This window comes from Populus trichocarpa, chromosome 11, assembly GCF_000002775.5.
Source record: "Populus trichocarpa isolate Nisqually-1 chromosome 11, P.trichocarpa_v4.1, whole genome shotgun sequence".
NCBI classification, from domain to species: Eukaryota; Viridiplantae; Streptophyta; class Magnoliopsida; order Malpighiales; family Salicaceae; genus Populus; species Populus trichocarpa.
This window is the reverse complement of record NC_037295.2, coordinates 15,912,642-15,924,639: the sequence shown is the minus strand read 5'-3', so window position 1 is coordinate 15,924,639 and position 11,998 is coordinate 15,912,642. Positions and strand designations below refer to the sequence as shown.

The window sequence follows — 11,998 nt, the reverse complement described above, 5'->3', positions numbered from 1 at the left end:
CAGTCATCTTTATTATTGAAAAATAATACAATTGTTGTATAGTTATATCTCAGCCTGAATAAAGTTGGCTAATGAGTTATAGTTCAAGTGATACTAGTGTATTCTCTCTCTTTATATATATATATAACAAAATAAATAAATATATAATTTTGTGCACAAAAATACCTCCTAGTACCTTAAAATTGTAAGACAAGTATATTTGTCTTTTTCATTTGTGCATTTATAGTACATGAGAATCAAATGTATTTAACACAAACTACTCATTAATCCTAATGATGTGCTTTAGAGGTGTCTGAGGGGAAGTTTTTTTTATATTATTAACATGGGTGTCTGAATCAGCTTGCTCGTAACTCGACTAATTTTACGGACTCTAAATTTAACGACCATGTAAACCTCCAGTAACCATCATATTAACAATTATAGGATTCGAACCTGAGACCACAAGGAATTTGAAGGGAAGTTTTTGATCTATGAGTCATGTTGCATAATTTCAATTAATTTATATACCACGTTATAAGAAATGAAATGATTGAAGATCTAATTTAAATCTAAGGATATAATAAAAATAATTTAATATATAGATACATAGTACTAAATTATAAGGATAAATTAAACTATTTTAAATAATCTTTTCATTAACATAATTACTCAAGTAATTACACTGTGTTTTGGAGAAACTACATTTGATTGACCCTCGGATCTTTCGTTTTGTTTTTATATTTTAAACGTTTTATTTTACTTCAAATTTTGATTCGTTGTCTATAGTTTTATTTTTATCTCTTTAAGAAATAAGGAAACACGAGTCCAATGTGACACGAGTCATCCAAACCGACCTTGGTCTTTAATTTGATTTGACTATTAAAGTATTTTTTAGATTACTTTATTTATTAATTGAGATTGTTTTTGTTTTTTTTTATATCGTATAAAATTAACGTCTCATTTTTACATCTCAGAGAAAGAAATTTCTCTTGCACACCCACCACTCTAAATTTGCAAATTCCAGTGACTTGAATTTGACCTCCATGGAAGTACAAAAAGGCTTGTAAAATATTAGCATCTGACTAGGACTTGGAAGTCGCCCTCCGCGCGAGTCAGATAAAAAGAAAATGTTAGAGAAAAAATATTTAAAACTCATTAACTTTAATTGATAATTTTAAAAATATAATTTTAAAAAATAACAATAACAAAAAAAACAAAAAAAATTAGGATAATCTCATAGAAAAAAAACACAAAAAAAAAATTTGAATACCAATTTCTAATAAATCAAATGAGAACATAATAACTCAAAAATAAATTAAAAAGAAAAATGTGAAACTCAATCTCTAGCAAATAAAATATAGAATGATGAAAATTAAAGAAAAAATATACTTTAAAAAGGTAAAAACCTAGATCCAAGCTCACCTGGGTCAAAAAAACATAATCTCTGACCTAGTCATGATAACAGGGTAAACGTATTCGAAAGAAAATTGAATAATATCATGAAATTCAATTATCGAACAACTTAATGTTAAAGGAAAAAACTGAAAAAAAAATTAATTTAAAAAGCAATGGAAAAAAATACGTGTCAACTTGGGTTAACCTGCAAACCTTATGATCATGGAAATCATGAAATCATTGAATTGAGTTCAATCAAAAAACTTAATTCTCCACCAATTTAATTATGAATAATGAAATCGTGAAATAAAAAATTTCAATTTAAAAAACTTGTCAAATGAAAAAATATAGAAATAAAAAGAATGGGGAACAAATTTAACAGGAAAAAAACCTATAGAGGATAAAATTATAAAACAAATGATTGAGATAAGCCAATAGAAAGGAAATAAAAAAAATAAGAAGAACAATTTCCAATAAATTAAATGTTAAATTATGAAATTAAAATAATTTAATTTTAAAAAAAGTCCAAAAAAAAAATCAATCCGAGTTAACATTTGAAACCGATGACTTTGGTCTTGAACCCAGGATTAACCTCATAGCAACGAAAAAAATCTTAGTTAACCTGAGTTAATCCACAAACTCCATGATGATGGGCATAGAATTAGGATAACCTAATAAAAAAAAAGAAAAAAAAACAGGAAGATCAATTTCAAATAAATTAAACGTTGAATGATAAAATTAAAATAAATCAATTTTAAAAAGGATAAAAAAATAAAAGTCAACTCACGTTAATCTTTGAAATCGGTGACTCTAGTTATGAACCTGAAAATAATCCCATAGAAGGCAAACCATAAAAAATAATAAAGCAAATCTAAAAAAATTGGGTCAAAAATAAATTAAGAAAAAACATTAGCTTTTAAAAAGGAGAAAAAAAAACTAAGTCAACCCGAGCAAACCTCTTACACCTGGTCTAATCTCTGAAACTCACAATCCGTGAAATCCTTGAACCAAGTTCAATCAAGAAGTTTAATTTCTAACTAATTTAATTCTAAAAGATGAAATTGTGAAAAATAATCAATTTAAATACTTGACGAAAAATAAAAAATAGCAATAAAAAGAATAGATATCAAATTTGAAATAAAAAAAAAAACCATGGAGGATGAAATTGTAAAAAAATTCAATTTAAAAAATGATCCAAAACAAAATAAATAGCAATCAAAAGAATAAGATTCAAATTTGAATGATAAAAAAATAAAAAGAGGTGAAATTAAAGAATAATTGTAAGTTTATAGTTTATTAAAAATTTAATAATTAAAATAATAGATATTAAATTTAAAAAATTAAAAATTAAATGATAGTGAAATTAAAAAGTATTTGTCCTTTCATGATTTATTAAAAACAATTACATGAATAAAAATCAAATATAAATAAGAATTAAATTATAGGAGCTGATTTGATTTCTTAAATGGACTGACACAAAATGCAAAAATAAAAAAGAAAGAGAGAAAAAAAAAACACCAAATTATTGGATAAGGTTGGAACTAATGATGTTTGTTATAGTGATAAAATAGCAGTCAAATCAACTAAAGTAGATACACAATTGACATTATATATCAATATGAGATAATTATGAATTGAAAAGAATAGGGGGATCACAAGATTCTGTAGCACCAGGTTTAATAGTTCAAACAGATTGCTTTATAGAGTATTTGAAAGTTTAGTAATTTTTACTTGAAAAAATATCAAAATAATATTTTTTTATTTTAAAAAATTTATTTAAATATCAGCATATCAAAACAAAACACTAAAACAATTAATTTAAAACAAAAAAATAATCAAATATTAACAAAAATCAAGTTGAAATTCACTCCTAAATCATACCTTAACAGAGATAAAACCACGACCACCTAAAAGAGTTTAAAATCTATAACTGATGACCTTTGAGGAGCAAATTCAGGACCTGATCAGTTGAGTTACACCCCTCAAGATTAAATATCAGTCTTAATTTGATTTGATTAGGTATTTTTTATTTTCAAACCGGTTCAAACCAAAATTATTTTGCTAACACTGGACTTTTCCGCATTTCATCTCAAAATGGATCTAAGCTAACTAAGCTAAATAGTGCACCAATGGCAAGCTCCGGTCTTCTCTTATCCACTGTAACTTTCATTATTGCAGGTAGCTTGACTCTTGGTATAGCTAGGAGTAAGCATAGAGTAGTTATCCTTCATTCCAGTGAATCTTTTTACTTTAGAAAGAGTCCCCCCGTATCCATACATCTTGAGGTCATGTGAGAAATAGAAAGAAAGAGAATAAAAAAATTAATAGAAAAAGTAAAGAGGGGCATGCCTTTGATTGGGAGGACTGTCAGGCATAAAGCTTTACGGTTGTGGAGCATCGATGAGGAGGCGGCAAATCTGAGAGGGACGAGAGAAATAAAGAATAGAGGGATGGGGCGGCTACTTAATTTTCTCCTAGTTGAAATTTGTTTTTGCATTTTAAAAATATTTTAAAAAAAATTTAATCTTATATGATAATAACAGTAACAACAATAATAATAAGGTTTCTGTTATCCTATATGATAATGACTTGATATTGCAGTTAACTAGACAAAGCAAGAACTGAAAAAAATAGACGAAAAAACAAATGTGCAATCCTCTTTGCTACACAGGAAGACTTGTCAAACGAAACAACTATAGAAATGAAGGACGAATATTGAAATCATTTAGCTCCAATCACTCTGTAGTGGAATGGTGTGACTGGTAGAAAGCAGGAACAGATGTCACTGCATATCTGAAAGCATGAAATTTTCTAGCTTCAACTCCGTTGTCAATCGACGATAGGCTACCGTGCCTCTAATAATGTCAGACTAACCTCATTTACTGAATGTGCTTCATGGTTGTTTGATGAACTGTCCTTTTCAGATGGATTCTTTCCCATAAAAAAACCAGGCTGCTTAGGCTGAGGCAATGGATTCTCACTGCCTAACATTACAACCACAGTCGACATGGTTGGTCTGTCTTCTGGTCGCTGTTGCACACATAATAAAGCCACATGAATGCATCTTAAAAGTTCAGCTAGATTGCGCGAGTCACTCAAACCTTCATCAATCAGGTCCAGTGGTGTTCCTTCGGTCCAAAGAATCCATGCCTTCCAAAACAACAGTGTATCAGTGGATGAATCATTCTGATTTGCATAACAGCAATGAATCTATCTTTATTCAGTTAACTATAGAAGTATCCAGAAGGAAAATGCTACGGCATGTTGTTGGACGTGCCTCTTTGGATAGTTTGATACCAGCACTCTTCATCACGATTATATATTAACATGTTTATACAAAAGCTTACATGTCCAAGAAGGTTAAGGTTCTGGTCTGGGTGACAAAATCCCCTGTTTTTCTTTCCACTCACAATCTCCAGAACTAGGACGCCGAAACTGAAGACATCCGATTTCACAGAGAAGTGTCCATCTAATGCGTACTCAGGAGACATATATCCACTGCAAAATAATATCGGCTAGATCAGTTCTCAAAGCATATAAATGCAATATAACGTGGCCAGTTTAAGAATACTTACTATGTCCCAACTACCCTATTAGTATTGGCCTCCACTTGATCTCCACCAAACAATCGAGCAAGGCCAAAATCTGAAATTTTTGGGTTTAGCTCATTATCCAGTAAAATGTTGCTGGCTTTAATGTCTCTATGAATGATCCTCAGTCTGGAGTCTTGGTGAAGATAAACAAGCCCTCGAGCTATTCCTCCAATGATGTGAATACGCCTTCTCCAATTCAGTAATTTCCTTCTGGTTAAATCTGCTCAATTTCTCTACCATGTTAGTCCAGCACCAGCTCTTGTTATAGAAGCATTAATTGATAAATGATAAATGATATAAAAAACATGCTATCTATTGATCAGTATAGGCTCAAACCAAAAATAATGGAGTCCAAGCTCTTGTTTGGCATGTATTCATAGATTAACATTTTTTCATCTTTATGGATGCAAAAACCGAGAAGCTTCACAAGGTTGCGGTGCTGAAGTTTAGCAATTAACACAACTTCATTCTTGAACTCGTCCATTCCTTGCCCAGAACTTTTGGAGAGCCTTTTCACTGCTATTTCTTGTCCATCTACCAATGTACCCTAAATCACAAATAATCAACAGAACTTAATTTAATATTACCATATTGTTTGCACAAGTAGCGGAGTTCTATTCACCTTGAATACTGGTCCAAAACCGCCTTCTCCCAGCTTGTTCATGCTAGAGAAATTATTAGTGGCACGTGCTATCGTGTTCAAATCATATATAGGTAACTCCATGTCTTCTTTCCTCTCTTCGCTGTTGTCATTATTTCTGAGATATGTTTTCCTTGTGTAGGAGACAACTCCTAGTATCAGCAAACCTAGAACCGATATGACAGAGCTAGCAATTATTACTGCTTGCTTCTTCTTATCGAGGGGTCTTTTTTTCTCAACATTTTCTGCAAGCAAAGAGGAATTGTTAGTGGACGCATTCTTTTAGTTCAACATCACTTGTTAAATAGAAGTTGAATAAAATCTTGTAATTTTTTTTCAGTGCTGACGGCTATTCTCGAAATGGAAATTAGGAGAAGTGAAATTTTAGAGCATGTTCAGATAGGAAGATGGAGCTGAAGAAACGACGCTTTCTAGTTTCTAGTTTTGATGAATGAAAAGTGATGTAGTTTGGCTTGAGATAACAAGTGATTCTAATTAGTTAGGTGTGGATCTACCATACTAGATGAGGATTTGTCCTAGATAGATTATGTGGATAGCCTAACAGATTATTTCTAGGCCTAAGAGGAATTATGAAAGCTCCAGACCAGAATAATAGTTTAAAAAGACCATAACCTTTGATTCAACCATTGAATTAGATACTTTTGGAAGGATGAGTCATGATGTTTGTATGTAGACAACCACACCATCATCCAGATCATAGTAAAATACACGTTCCCATACCGCTTTTTAATGACATGTTAGACTAATTAACAAGGTCTAAAGTATGCTCCAAAATTGACCTCAAGAGTTGATATCATCAATATCAAAATCAAATTAGGACATGAATGGAAGATAACTTTCAAAACTCACAATGGGTTATATGAGTGGATGATTATGCCATTTGATTTGCACAATGCTCTCAGCACCTTTATAAGGTTCATGCATCATATACTGAGGTCACTTATGGGTAGATTTGTTATAGTTTATTTCAATGACATTCTAATTTATAGTTCTACTCTGAAGTCTTATTTGGAGCACCTATGACCTATATATTTTTAATACTTTATGCAAGGAACAATTATGTGTCAACCAATAGAAGTGTAAATTCTTTACTGATATTGTTGCTTTTTTTTTTTTGCTTTATTGTGTCTGTTGATGGTGTTCAGGTTGATCAATGTAAGATTTTTACAATTGTGGACTGGCCAACATCGAGAAGCATTCACGATGTTAGGAGTTTTCACGACCTTGCATATTTTTATAGAAGGTTTATCAAAAACTTCAATTCTCTTATTGCACCCATTACAGAGTGCCTAAAGGGATATACCTTTCAGTGGACATATGAAGCTAAAACTAATTTTCAAATGGTAAAGCAAAAAATGATTGAAGCTACAATGTTGGCATTACTGGACTTTGAGAAACTATTTGAAATAAACTATGATGCTTCTAGGGTAGGTATTGGGGGAGTTATTAGCTAGGATGGACACCTAATCGCCTTCTTTAATGAGAAACTATCCAGCTCGAGAAAAACTACTCCGGATATGATTTGGAGTTTTATGCTATTGTTCATATTCTAAAACATTGGAGGCACTACCTTGTACAAAAGGATTTTAATTACAAATCATGAAGCTCTAAAGTACATAAATGGGCAACATAAGCTGAGCCCTCGACATGTAAAGTGAGTGTTGTTTCTGCAAGAGATTACCTTTTCATTAAAACATCAATTAAGCAACCTAAATAAGGTGGTTGATGCTCTCGGTAGGTGGGTTACCTTGCTTAGCACTATACGCATAAATGTGTCAGGATTTAATATTTTCTGCGAGCTATATTTAAGTGATTTCTCATTTAGGAAGATTTATGCTGAGTTATCAGAGGGAGGTAAACGAAAACACTTTATACTTGTGAATGATTATCTTTTTCATGGTTTACATCTATATATTCCAATTTGTTCTTTACATAAGCATATCATTTGTGAATGACTTTGTAAGGGGCATTTCAAATGGGTTAAGACATTGGCACTAGCATATTATTATTGGCCTAAATTGCCAAGTTAGATTTTCAATTTTGTCAAGAAGTGTGTTGTTTGTGAGAGATCCAAGGAGACCTTATCGAATGATGGATTGTACACCATATTACCAATTCTTGATGCTCCATGGCTAGACATGAGCATGAATTTTGTATTAGGCTTACCCCATACTCAATGAGTCACATACTTTATTTTTGTTGTCGTTGACAAGTTCTCGAAAATGGTCATGGAAAGACCATGAATGCATCTTGGGGAGCCCAACTTTAACTTTAATGAGATGGTTTGTTTGCATGGCATTCCTAGTTCCATCACTTTGAATAGAAATGTAAAGTTAATGAGTAATTTCTAAAAGAGCTTGTGGGGAAACATGGGTAGTCAGTTGAACTTTAGTAGGTTTATGATCCTCAAACACATGGTTAAACAAAGATGGTTAATCATAATCTTGACAACTTACTGTGAAGCCTAGTCGAAGATAAGTACATGAAACAGTGGGATATTGCATTGCGACAGGTGAGTTCACTTATAATAGGTCTCATAACTGGACCACCAACTGATTTCCATTGAGATAAAATCTATGGATAGGATCCTTCTTAAGTATTGGAGTTAATTCTTGTTCCTTGCATCAGACAACTAAGTATATAAGTTACAAATATGGTAGATTACTTGCATGGCATTCATAAGGAGGTCAAACAGACAATCAAATTTTTGTGTTCTATGTTTGTTTATGTCTTTTAACTTCCGCAAGTATAGAAAAGATTCGTATGCCAAAAATCAACCTAAAGGTGCTCACAATACTGTAGGGAAACCAATTCTATACCTTTTTAAATGATTCCTATGAAGAGTTTTCACTGGCTTAAGAACAAACAATGGAGACTATTAAAAAAGCAGTATTCATTCGATTAATAAGAGGCATACCTAATTCTGAAACCGCAATCCTGACATAAAGGTCTTGTCCATCCCCTTTTGACCTAATTGTATCAATGAGGCCACCAAACCAAATCAGGCAGCCACTTCCACCTCCTCTGACATCTAAATTTGCATATGCAGTGCAGGAGCAGTTCTTCAAACATATTCCCTTACATTCCCCGAGACCAGTGCTTTTATTATACCAGGAAGAAGATGTGTCAGGCAATTTCATCCGTGAATAATTTTGAAAGCGATCTTTGTCACTGCAAGGAGTACTTCGAGCACACCCACCTGACCAATTTGACAACTTCCAATCGCGTGGAGACTTGGGCATGAATCCATCCAGGCATGCGCATATAGGAGAATTATTGAACTGGCAGTAAGAATTGGGACCGCAAATAGAATACTGTGCACATATATCAAGCTGGGCAATTTCAACAAAATCCCATTTATGTGTTCGATCATTCCATATTGAGCGCTGTGGAATACCCCATGGAGTTAGTTTAAGCCTCGGAAAACCTAAGCTTTTGCTCCCAAAAACGAAATATCCCTCCTTTTCGTTGAGCACAAAATCATCTGTTGAAATTGAATCAGGTTTCGGAATTATTTCTGCAGCATAACGTATGCCATTCCATGACCCAATTCTAACTTGTGTTTTATTCCCCTTCTTCAAAACTAGCTGCGGATACCCGTTAGGATCTAGAAGGAAAGAAAATTCACCTCCAGCAGGATCTTCTGAGCTCTTCCAGGATGACAGAGAGCTTTCAAGCCGAGTTACAAAGTTGATTCCCAGTTTCATTCCTGGCAGCAAGGTGTCACAAGGATAGTCAAAACTCTGCCACAGAAAGTTGGCAGTGTTGTTATCATTTTCTTCTCTTACAACAAGATTTCCTGACTCCAAGAGCTCTGCGACTGGATTCTCTGCAGTTCTTGACGAATTCGACGACCAAACAATATCTTTGGTGCTACTGTATATGATAAGTATCCCTTCGCTGGTGATATTCAGGACTCCCAAACTATTGGGAAGTGGATTTTCTCTATTCGCTACCCAAAAAACCGTCTGAGGAGACTTCGTAAACCATAAACCCAAGTATCGGTTTGTCGAATTTGCAGGACTGAAAAATCCTAATTCGAAGCTTCCGCCATCTGAAAGTAGAATCTCACCATCTCTTATGGAGTGGCTTGGATTGATAATAGCTGGTGTGGTGGAGTTGGTTAAGATGAAGAATAAGAAACAGCATGCAAAAATCACTAAAAATCTTCCCATTGAAGAGAGCTTTACACATTAATCACTTCTGATTACAGTATAACTAACGTTTTGGTATTAATTTACAGGTTGATTGGTAAGAGACAAGATTAGGTACTGCGGAGTTTCTCACCGGAGCTTTTCTGAAACAGAAATGACACAAGGGTCTCACTTTTCTCCCGTTGTGATTCCAAAGACTCAAAGTCCACCACATATTTTTGTCATAAATGATGGTTGAAAGTTTTAGCGTTAATTTAACTAGATATGATTTATCATAAATATAAAATTTTAATTAAATTTAATATCTTAGGTAATTTAATGAAAGTTGCATTAAAATTATAATAACCAAATAATAAACTAAACAATAAAATTCATATATTCAAGGAGAAAGCATGCGATAATTACGGGCGTGGCAGATTAATCCAATTGACTTAGTTTTTTTTTAAATTGATTTTTTTTTAATTTCAACATTCAACATTGTTGATTGAAAATTAGGCTTTATAATTTTTTTTATTTGTTTTCTATGGGGTTATTATGGTCTTATAATCCGGGTCACAGATTTGACATGTTAATCCGAGTTGATCCAAGTCATTCTAATATATTGTTATTTTAATATTAAAAAAAAATATCATCTTAATTTTTTTTTTAATCAAACTATATTTTTACGAGTTGTTCGGATTGTTTTTGGACCCGCAAAGTCAACTGGATCACATAGAGTTAACCCCACACGATTTAAATTTTTTTCCACTAAAAAAAATAGCAATATTTAAATATTTTATTTTATTAAATAAACCCCACCCGCGGGTTAAAAATCTAGTTACTTCTAAGCATGATAAAATTGCCGCTGCGCGCCCTTAGTCCTCCTGTAACCGCTGCGCACTTGAAAGCAATTGCTTCGTCTAAAATCGTCTAGCTTTTATTGTTTTGTTTTACGTAGCTATAAAGCCAGGTCACATGAAAGCTATATGAAGAAAAACCCAAACCACAAGTTTGGCTTTTCAAGATATTGTGTTTTCGCGAATCAAGAGAAAGAATTGGGAAAATTTTGTTCTTCTTGTCTCTTAATTTAATTATGGGAAGAGTGTAAGTTACATGAAATCCTAGAAGTAAACTAAAAACGAGCAGAGAATTGTGTGTGTGTGTGTGTGTGTGTGTGTGTGTGTGAGAGAGAGAGAGAGAGAGAGAGAGAGAGAGAGAGAGAGAGAGAGAGAGATTTGGGAGTTGGGGGATATAGAGAGAAGTTGATCAAATTAGAAGAAAGGGGAAAATCTTTAGAATTGAATTTAAAGGCTTCGTTGATTGGACGACTAGTTATGGGAAGAGGTTCTCTTTCATTTAAATCCATTTTTATTCTTGATTATTGATGGGAGATTGAAAATCCTCAAATTGTAAAATTTAGGGTTTATGTATTTTGTAAATGAAATTATGAAATGATATTAATTATTAGTTAATTGTGGGTTGAATTACATGATTAAGAAACTAATTGAAGAAATTAAAAACCATATTATAAGAAATTAAGACCAAGGTTGTCAAAAATATTTTTTTGACACGACACAGAACATACAAAATAAACTCGAATCGTAAAATTGTAAAATCAGAAGTAAAATATTTTAACTAAATTGCATGTTATGTCTCGGATTATTAAATCAGTGATTCATGTCAATAACTTAATTGGATCTTATAATATTTTTTTAAAAATAAATTTATGTTTCACCTAAATAAAAATTAAAAAGAATAAAATAAAAAAACTCATTAACAAGCTCAAATACATTGCGTCATCACCAAACATTTAATTTTATTGATGTCGATTCAAAGTCTGTGGCGATATCAATTAAATTTTTATAGTTATCTTTAAAAATGATATTTATATGTTGTATTTACTAAGCATAATAAGATGAAAATATAATATTTTATCAAAATATTTTTAAATAATATTATTATGTAAAAATCTTTTAATTAAGGTGCTAATTTATTTATTTATTTTTTAAAAAACCCCACATTTAGTTCCCTTGTCAAACCATGTCATGCCATTTAGGCATCGATCAGATAGGAGCTTCATAATGAAAAATTATCTGGAGAGCAAATGAAGCATGTGGCTCAGGATGCAAGTGACTCTATGAAGCATTTTGGCTCAGATCTCAAATGTATTTTTTTTTCTCTTTTCCTTTTAGATCTTGTTTTTCCTTTAATATTCCATCAAAAGTACATATCAATGC

The 11,998-nt window shown here is 32.2% G+C and overlaps 1 protein-coding gene across 3 annotated transcripts in view; it reads right to left on the bottom strand.

Annotated features, from left to right (window-relative positions):
* Nucleotides 1-3,924: 3,924 nt before the first annotated feature.
* Nucleotides 3,925-11,998, bottom strand: part of LOC18110380 (G-type lectin S-receptor-like serine/threonine-protein kinase At4g27290) — a 53,893-nt gene continuing 45,819 nt past the window's right edge. The window contains exons 2-7 of one of the 3 annotated variants that reach the window (XM_052445230.1): nt 8,546-9,256; nt 5,590-5,852; nt 5,304-5,514; nt 4,950-5,187; nt 4,722-4,872; nt 3,925-4,524 (exon numbers count right to left, since the gene is read on the bottom strand). In XM_052445230.1, the coding sequence (XP_052301190.1) occupies nt 4,219-4,524; nt 4,722-4,872; nt 4,950-5,187; nt 5,304-5,514; nt 5,590-5,852; nt 8,546-9,256 (1,880 nt within the window). In that variant the 3' untranslated portion in view covers nt 3,925-4,218. Of the gene's footprint in view, nt 4,525-4,721; nt 4,873-4,949; nt 5,191-5,303; nt 5,515-5,589; nt 5,853-8,545; nt 10,015-11,998 lie in introns of those variants that run through there. The other 2 variants (XM_052445231.1, XM_052445228.1) reach the window with 2 other exon arrangements.